The 9246-nt window shown below is 45.8% G+C and overlaps 1 protein-coding gene across 1 annotated transcript; it reads left to right on the top strand.

The window, feature by feature from the left end:
* The first annotated feature begins 948 nt into the window (after window positions 1-948).
* Window positions 949-6081, top strand: RPL7L1 (ribosomal protein L7 like 1). Its single transcript, XM_079935141.1, has 7 exons — window positions 949-1277; window positions 1891-1999; window positions 2671-2834; window positions 3951-4088; window positions 4761-4870; window positions 5004-5218; window positions 5641-6081. The coding sequence occupies exons 1-6, from the start codon at window positions 1237-1239 to the stop codon at window positions 5210-5212; spliced, it is 771 nt and encodes a 256-aa protein (XP_079791267.1). The 5' UTR covers window positions 949-1236; the 3' UTR covers window positions 5213-5218; window positions 5641-6081.
* The last annotated feature ends 3165 nt before the right edge of the window (window positions 6082-9246 follow it).

The following is a 9246-nucleotide window of genomic DNA, read 5'->3' as shown; positions in this document are numbered from 1 at the left end:
GGCAATGCCTGGAAACAGTTTTGTTGTCACCACTGGGGTGGGGATGCTACTGGCATGCAGTGGGTAGAAGCTTGGGATGCTGCTAAACATCCTACAATGCACAGGACAGCCTCCGTTACAAAGAATTGTCTCGCCCCAAATGCCAATAGTGCCGAGACTGAAAAACCTGTGCTAGACTCTTAGGATCAGTGATGAGCAAGGCAGGCATGATCTCTGCTCTCCTAGTATCATGGCGAAGAAATGTTAAAAATATAACAACTTGCTGAAGGAATTCAGAAGGATAGAGCCTACTCAAGAACTCTGCTGGTCACAGACGTGAAGTATCCCCATCACTTTGAAGCATGTTTAAAGTGCAGAATAGCGACCCCCGCCCCCTCCTGAATAAAAAATGTGCGTTTTAACAAGATCCTCAGGTTACTCCTATGCACATTAATGCTTGAGACGCGCCTGCTCTACAGGTTTCAGAAAAACACAGGAGGGGACTTTTCATTGTTTTATGAAGACCGGGAAAGAAGGAAGCATATGGCAGGTGGTTAAGAACTATATGAGGGAAGGTCCTGACTTGGTAAGTTGGAATTTCTAGTTTTCGGTTCAATAATAATTAACAAAGTGTTAACTGCTTACTGCCAGACTTTGTGCTAAACGCTTTATATGGAGTAGCTCATATAACTCGCCTAAGGCTATAGCAAGATCCATCATTATGTCAATTTAATGGGTAAAGGAAACTAAGGGACAGAGGGATTAAAGAACTTGCTCAGGGACCCACTGACGGAGCCAGGCCGACAGAATCAGAGTTGCCTTTTTTCACCGTCCTAGGTAGTCCATACACAGCTCCACCCACACGTGAGAGGCAAAACCATATCCCAGCTCTCCCCACCCAGAAAAGGAAACGTGCAGCCCAGCGAGCGGAAATTGGAGGAGCAGCTCCCACCCCCCACCGGAAGTCGGTGCATTGTGGGAAGCGTTTCGTTGTTTGTTTACACTGTGGCCTCCAGCATTATGAGAGTACAGCTGGAATAAAAAAGGCTGTGTTTTGAAGATAACACGGCTCTAAAAAGCTTCGAAGCGGTGCGAAGGAAGCTTTGTGCAACTTTTGGCGGGAATCGGGATTAGCAAAACCTCAGCTGTTCACTGCCGCTAAAACGGCCCGGACCGCCCCTCCATGGGCTAGAGTAGACGTCTCTATGGTCGAGTAAACAGAGAAGTTTCTCTCTTCCCCACGCGGTGGGGCTGCGCATGAGCAATAGCCGCAGAGTTGGAAAGATGGCGGAGGAAGAGTAAGTTTTGGGGGCTGTGAGCCGCTGGCTTGGCGTCTCGAGCATCCGGTGCCATCCACAGTGTTTATTTCTCGGTGGCGGAAAATAAGGATAATTGTGGACTGAAGGGAGAGAATAGGAAAGGTTCCAGATTACAGAGGGAGGAGTAAGGAGCCGTAGGGGTTGGGTGGGTGGGTGGGCGGGCGGAGGGGGCTGCAGTCGAGTTCGGGTTACCTCAAGGGGAGAGGATTGACTTCTGGGCAGCGGGGCTGGAGAGTGGGTTACTCCAGCCTGGCTTAAGTGTTACCCCTACAGATGGGTCTGCACCCGTCCCAGCCCCACGGGGCCGAATCTCATCGCTGATGGTGTCTGTAAAGCTGTGGCACTAGAAGCTCTGTTGACGTATATGAGGACCAGTGGTTAAGGGGTTCATGACTTTTTAAAAGGTTTTGGAGACGAGGGAATGTGAGAGGTCTATTTTGAAGACTGGAGCCAGAAACCACAGATTTCAGAGGCGCCTCAGTCCTTAGTAATTTGAAGACAGTAATGTTTCCCGAAGCCCAGGATATGTTTCGGAAATCCACTGAAGATTTGTTTACTTAATACTATCGTTTGTCTCCATTTTCTGTGTCAGGCCAAGAAAAAAGATCCCTTTGGTTCCAGAAAATCTCCTGAAAAAGAGGAAGGCTTATCAGGCCCTGAAAGCCACCCAGGCAAAGCAGGCGCTTTTGCAAAGGAAGGAGGTAATGGTGGAGAACCAGGTGGAGGGAATTAGAATTTGTATTTGATGAGTTTTATCCAGCATGTGTTGAACTAGATTTGGTACTGACAGTCTCTTCTCCCATCGGTTGGATTATGCAAGGTATAGGGTTCTTGTCTTTGCTTAGCAAATATGTATCACTTTCAGCGAACAAAATACTGGCATAAAGTTGTTAAGGAAAAAGTGAATGGAGAGTTCCAGGTTCATAGCAAGTGACTTGAGAGACCAAACATGCTTGTGTGCCTGAAAGAAAACTTTTTTAATATACCAAACGATTTTTGCTATTTGCTAAATGTTTTTGGAGAAATACGTATTTTGGAGGCAGGTAACAAAAGAAGTGTGAGCTTTATGATGCCTAACATAGTGTTAGGTTCCATAAACACTTGCTGGTAAACATTGGCTGACAGCACGTAAATTAATTGGGTTTTTGTTTATTTAGCAGGGACTTTTCCCAATAAGTTCCCAAGTTTTCTCAACATCACCTTCACTCGGGTATTTTGGTTTTCCCACTATATAGGAATAGAGAATGTTTGTCTGCGCCCCTTTCCAGAACATAGGGGGAAATAAGCTTTATCAGTAGTGACTAATGAATTACTGTTGTGGAAGTAAAGATGACCAGAGGCATAAAACGGTGATGGTTTGCCTTCTCTGTAGCAGAGGAAAGGAAAAGAGATCAAGTTTAAGCGACTAGAATGGTTCCTACATGATTCCTGGCGGCAACTACGTGACAAGGTGCGACTCAGACGACTAGAAGTGAAACCTCATGGCTTGGAAGTGCCAGATAAACATTCCTTGGCCTTTGTTTTACGCATCGAAAGGTAGGGAACTTGCTGGATTTCATGAGGCTGGGGCAAACTATTGGTTCAGCTTTAGGCCCTTTTTAGAGACATGAGATAGTAGGCCTTAAGCCATTAATGCAAGTTATGCTAGGAATTCAGGGTTGAGCAAAACATAGATTTTGTCTTCAAGATTAGGGAGACTGAGCTTAAGCAAACAGACATGAGAATACACTGACTGCTTTGAGGGTAAAGTGCTGGATGTGGGGACAAGGGGCCCTCGGTGTGGTGTGTCATGGTTTGGGACACTGGGAAGCAGGAACTTGAAGGTGAGACCTACAAACATGAAAGGGTTGGGAGAAGGCTTTCCAGGCACAGACGGAAAAAGTCCTGAAGTGGGGGATCAAGGCATCTTCTAGGAACTGAACCAGGGTCGAGTGGATGGAGCATGTTCAGTGCTGGGGAGAGTACAGAAAGCTTTTTCCACGTTTAGTGATACCTTACTTATTCCTATCAGCACATACAGCTCTGCCTCTGTTTCCCTACTCAGTCACCCGTGGGTTTTAAATATGTATGAGTCTCCTACCACTGCCATAATCTCTTTCCTGGACTATCACATCAGCTTTCTAGCTGGGTTTCCCGGACTCTGGTGTCAAGCACTATTTTGTTTTATATGCTCCCTCAGTGATGGCCAAACAAATCTGATCATGTCTCCTTTATTTAAAATCTTCCATAGTTTGGTTTTTTCTGGGGTTTTTTTTTTTTTGGCCCTCCTGTGTGGTTTGTAGGATCTTAGTTCCCTGACCAGGACTGAACCCAGACCCTCGGCAGTGAGAGCTTGGAGTCCTAACCACTGGACCACCAGGGAAGTCCTTAAAATCTTCCATAGCTTTTAATGCTCACAGAAGCAAGCCTGGCTTCCTTAGCTTGATGTGTTCAACCCCCCACACACACAAATTCAGGGATCATTTCTGTTCCCTTAGCACCTCGGGTATTGCTCCACATAGCATGGAAATGACCTGTTTACATAGCTGCTTCCCATTCAGTTGCACTTTGTTAAGTCACAGTCTGTGTCCTACCCTCTGGGTGCCCAGTAGTGGCAGACATTTCATGGGTGCTTGCTGGACAGAGCCTGACTTGCTCTGGTGTTCATTTCAGGATTAATGGGGTGAGTTTACTGGTGCAGAGGACCATCGCAAGACTTCGCCTGAGTAAGATTTTCAGTGGTGTCTTTATGCAAGTAACTCCTCGGACCATAAAAACGCTTCGTATAGTGGAACCTTATGTGACCTGGGGGTGAGTATGGATTTTTGTGTGACTTCACATGTTTGAGAAGGTTGAGAACATTGGGAGGCACAGGGTACTGTCCTCCAGTGCTCATGTTGCCGTGTCCAGGGGACGTTTTGCTGCGACCACAGTCACCAGGAATCAGCTGCCAGCCTTGAGAGTCTCAGAACACGGGGCGGGTAGAGCGGGGGTTCCCAGAGCGGCTAACAATGGTCTGAACAGGGCTGTGGCAGGGCTTGGTCAGCTGTAGGCTAAGGCTGAGTAAGACGAGTAGAGGACAGATTAATTCTTGGAATCTTGAAGCAGAGCTAGGTAGTATTCCTTCAAACAGTAAAACCCAAAAAAGCCTTGGATTTCATTTCAAACTCTTGAATAGGGTCACTTAAGGCCAAAGTCCTAGACGATAAGCCAGGACGTATTTTTGCCTGGAAACTAAATCTTTATTTGGTGAGCGTTTGTATGCATAAATTTTAATTTCTAATTACATAGGGCCGCTTGGGTTTTTCACCTCCTTCAGGTGAATTTCCAGGCATCCCAGCTGCAGCAATGTTGCAGGACACGTTGGGGAGGGGGGTTGGTAGAATCCTTAGCCAGGCTGCTGGACTGTGTGGCCAGTTAATACAGTGCGCCTGGTGGCCGTGGGGAGGTGGCTGAGGTTGTATTTTACTCTGCCACACATAGATTTCCAAATTTGAAGTCAGTTCGGGAACTCATCTTGAAACGTGGACAAGCCAAGGTCAAGAATAAAATCATCCCTTTGACAGACAACACGGTGATTGAGGAGCACCTGGGTAAGTGAACACCTTAGGAGTCGGAGCAGAAAGAGTCCCAAGAACCTGCCAGAGTGCCGAGCTCTGGCATATAAGCGCCTCACTGTGTGTGCTGGGAAAATGAATAAAGGAATCTGAACTTTATGTTTCTTAGGGAAGTTTGGTGTCATTTGCTTGGAAGACCTCATTCACGAAATTGCCTTTCCGGGGAAGAATTTTCAGGTGATCTCAGGATTCTTGCGCCCTTTCCAACTCTCAGTAGCCCGTCACGCTACCAAGAATAGAGTGGGCTTCCTCAAGGAAGTGGGCTCACCTGGCTATCGAGGTGAACGCATCAATCAGCTCATCCGGCAGCTGAACTAAACCCAGGTAAGGCAGGGCTGAAAACTGCCCTTGGGCTGACTTTGGATGGGCTATGCCTTGCCTCTTAAAAGATCTTTTTGCATTTACGAATGTATGAGAATAACTCGGGGTAGGGGGTCTGGTATTCCCAAGTCTAATGGATGGAGATACTTGGAACAGTGAATGCCTGGCTAGGGCATGGGGTTTTGTGTACCCCAAGAGTTACAGGATAGAAAACACTGACTAACCAGAAAACCTTCTGTGTTGCTGTGGTCATTTAGCTGGAGGTGGAGAGAGAATAATATTGAAAACTAATTTCAAAAAGGACCTGAAGATCTAAATCATCACTTGTTGAAGGAATGTTAATTCTTTGAAATTGCTCTTTATTGTGATTACTCTTAGGTGCCAAGTTGCATTTGAATTAATGAAATTGTGTTTTTCTTCCTCAGCACATCTGAAAGCACAGTGCATTGGAAGCATGTGTTTTTGTTTTATGGAATTGTTACCCAGTATCTTCAAGCAAGATTATTTTCTGCTGTATCTTCAGAAACTGGAGGGGAAGGGTCAGGGAAAAGATGGTGATGTTCAGGGCAGGCACTTTTCATCCCACTTCAGTTCCAAGAAAAAGTTCCTGTGTGTTTTCTGCGAAGACCGCCGTCCACCTCAAACCAGCAAAGGACTTGTGCCATGGAGGAGGGAGTCCTGTTTTATCACACCTATCCTGGGATTTAATGTTGGTGAACGAACAAATACCCACATATGAATACAAGACAGCAGTGGACCAGGCCCAGGGGCATATTGAACCTGGGGTATCCAAGGGCCTTGTTTTAGAAAGAACTTGAAATACAATTAGAAAGAAGCGCACAAAAACAATGCCCTGTTGTCTGCTGTGAGTCTGTGTTCTAACTTCCGTGACGGCTTAGTGAGCTCTCCGACTGGCTGGCTCTGGGTGTATCTGGTAGCTTCCTTATTATCATCTTTGCAGCTGGCTTAGTGCTTTTCTCAAGCTCAGGATTTTAACCGACTCTTGGATCTATGCGAAGGGAAGGACCCTTTCCCCAGGAAAACAAACATGCATACACTCCAGTTTTTTTCTTGGAAGTGTAGGGTGTTGGTAGATCTTTCTCAGGGACCCAGGCATCTTATGTGAAGAAGTCCTGCTCTACCAGGATTGGTCACGTGGGCTCTGACCTTGCTAGTGTCCTCTGGTTCTGTGCCCTGTGGAAGACCAAGGCTTACCAAGGTGGCTTTTTTCCCTTCAAGCCAGTGGGTGTTTCCTATTAAGAACATGGTAGATTGCTGAGCCCCTGTGCCTTTAATCAGTTGATCTAAAAAGAAACAGAAAATTTTATTCGAGCCAAATTTGAGGATTATAACCCACGAGGAGCATCTCACAAAGCCCTGAGAACTGTTCTGCCCATTAGAAGTCAAGACACAGTTGTATAAGCTTTTTGAGACAGAGGAGGGTTGTACATCAAATGACATATAATTGACAATTTACATAATCCAGACTTGAGCACCATGTGACCCCTTATCAAGAAGGAATTTTACCCTTAAGGAATTGTTGTCTTAGGAGAACGTTTCTCTTTATGGTTGAGTGGAAATTTCTGCTGATGGGGAAGGTTTGGTCAATGCATAACGCAGATAACACAGCACACAGTGGTGGGCGAGAGGAGGCCAAAGGGCACAGATTTTTTGTTTAAATTTTTCTTGTCTTGCCATAAAATGTGTATCTTACAGTTTGCCCCTGTTGATCATTAATCTTTTGACAGAAAGCATTAGGTGACCAAATGTTTGGTCCCTCAAAGCTAGGGGGCTGCTTGCCCGCCTCAGTGTCTATCATGTCCCTTGATGCCGGCTCCTAGTAGCCCGGTTCTCTCTTTTAGAGGGTTATACTGGCAGAATATTTGTCAAGGATTGACAGCCAATTCCAAGTTGTCCAAAAAGGTACTTAAGCCAGTTTTCCTTGCATGTACATTGTGTATGTCCATAATTTTATAGAAAACTATAGATGTGACCTATAGTTCCAAGTCATTCAAACATCATTATCTTAGTAGGAGCAAATGACACAGTGTGAAAGGCAAGAAACTATCACCTTGTAAGTTCCACAAACTCATTTAAATTGGTAGGAGGAGGAACAATGTTATTAGCAAAAGTTCAAGCCAAAATTCTGGACCAAACCATTTTCGTAGTATCAATACTTCCTCTAAACTGGGAGAGAGGGTTGTTCAGAGCAAAAGTTTGACTCCTCATGGGTCATGAGGTGAATTAAATATCACGGCCAAATGGTAGTACCATTGGAAAACTGATAGAAACCAGTGTGCCCGCACTAAAGGCAGACTGACAGCTTGGCAGGAACTATTTCCAAGGCTGCCTGTAAGTAAGTGACCAAGGGAAACCAATTGTGAATCTCCCTACTGGGGACAGCCAAGGTCATAAACTTGTTCCATAAATCCACTGGTTCCCATTAGGAGCTACCTGATACTCAACATCTAATATAAAGGATTATTTATGGCCAGAACAGGCAGCATTAATTAGCTGGCCAAAGGGGGTCTCACTGGGCTTCCTGGTGATGCAATGGTTAATAATCTACCTGCCAGGGCTTCTCTGGTGGTGCAGTGGTTAAGAATCCGCCTGCCAATACTGGGGACTCGGGCTCGAGCCCTGGTCCAGGAAGATCCCACATGCCATGGAGCAACTAAGCCCATGCATCACAACTACTGAGCCTGTGCTCTAGAGCCCGTGCTCTGCAACAAGAGAAGCCATCGCAATGAGAAGCCGGCGCACCGCTCTAGCTGTGGCACTCGCCACAGCTAGAGAACGCCCGCATGTAGCAACGAAGACCCAACGCAGCCAAAAATAAATAAGTAAATGTATTAAAAAGAACAAAAGCGAGTTTCAGTTCATTCAGGAGAGGCCTGATATGGTCCCTTCCAACACGGCTGCAAGGAGTCTTTTTTTTTTTTTTTTGCGGTACGCGGGCCTCACTGTTGTGGCCTCTCCCGTTGCGGAGCACAGGCTCCCAACAAGCAGGCTCAGCGGCCACGGTTCACGGGCCCAGCCGCTCCGCGGCATGTGGGATCTTCCCAGACCGGGGCACGAACCCGTGTCCCCTGCATTGGCAGGCGGACTCTCAACCACTGCGCCACCAGGGAAGCCCAAGGAGTCCTTTACCTGATGTCTTTTCCAATATGAATAATGTCCTGGTTGCAGGTCACGGTGGATCTGATCTTCATCCAAAGTTAGAGTACTGTGATAGCCTTCAGAAAGTGTCCTTTTAATTAAACTTTGCAAGGAGCTATCTGAGAAGTGAGTCTTAGCCAGTAAATGCCTGAATTAACAAAACTAGAATATTCACTGAAACATAATCTTTTTCTTTCTAAAGTTAACCTCATTTCTACCAAATATCTGGTTAACTGACCATATAGCTAGCTATAAATGACAAAAGACTTTAAGAGTCAAGGTTAAAGAACTTGATTACAATGCAATTGAAAAGAAACTTGGTTACTGCTGTGACATACACTAAAATTATGACTGATATCACTTACCAGGACATACCAGAATTTTGGGAGTTCCACTTAATTTCTAGAATGTATATATTAATAATGTTTACACATATGACATAAACTAAAGTTTTATCACCATCTATTTAACTGCTCCCCATTTAACATACCAAATATTCCTCTCTCTGAGATGGAGAGAAAACAAATATTTTGAGGTGCTCCAGGGACCCTTTGGAAAACCTCAAAGTTAGAGGTCAAATGACCTTCATTTAGTATTTGATCTTAGGAAAGTTTGTCAAAAATATCAAAAAGTTATGGGCTTCCCTGGTGGCGCAGTGGTTGAGAGTCCGCCTGCCGATGCTGGGGACACGGGTTCGTGCCCCGGTCTGGGAGGATCCCACATGCCGCGGAGCCGCTGGGCCCGTGAGCCATGGCTGCTGAGCCTGCGCGTCCGGAGCCTGTGCTCTGCAACGGGAGAGGCCACAACAGTGAGAGGCCCGCGTACCGAAAAAAAAAAAGTTTTAAAACACTTGGTCAAATAGAATCACAGGT

The sequence above is a fragment of the Stenella coeruleoalba genome, assembly GCF_951394435.1.
Source record: "Stenella coeruleoalba genome assembly, chromosome: 10".
Lineage (NCBI taxonomy): Eukaryota > Metazoa > Chordata > Mammalia > Artiodactyla > Delphinidae > Stenella > Stenella coeruleoalba.
The sequence above is the reverse complement of the archived record's forward strand: the minus strand, read 5'-3'. Positions and strand labels throughout refer to the sequence as shown.

Bases quoted from the DNA above. Each gene is read 5' to 3' on its own strand.
- RPL7L1 (XM_079935141.1), top strand. From the start codon at position 1,237: ATGAGCAATAGCCGCAGAGTTGGAAAGATGGCGGAGGAAGA. The intron at 2,835-3,950 runs GTAGGGAACTTG...TGTTCATTTCAG, and splicing joins TTTGTTTTACGCATCGAAAG to GATTAATGGGGTGAGTTTAC. The intron at 4,089-4,760 runs GTGAGTATGGAT...TGCCACACATAG, and splicing joins GAACCTTATGTGACCTGGGG to ATTTCCAAATTTGAAGTCAG.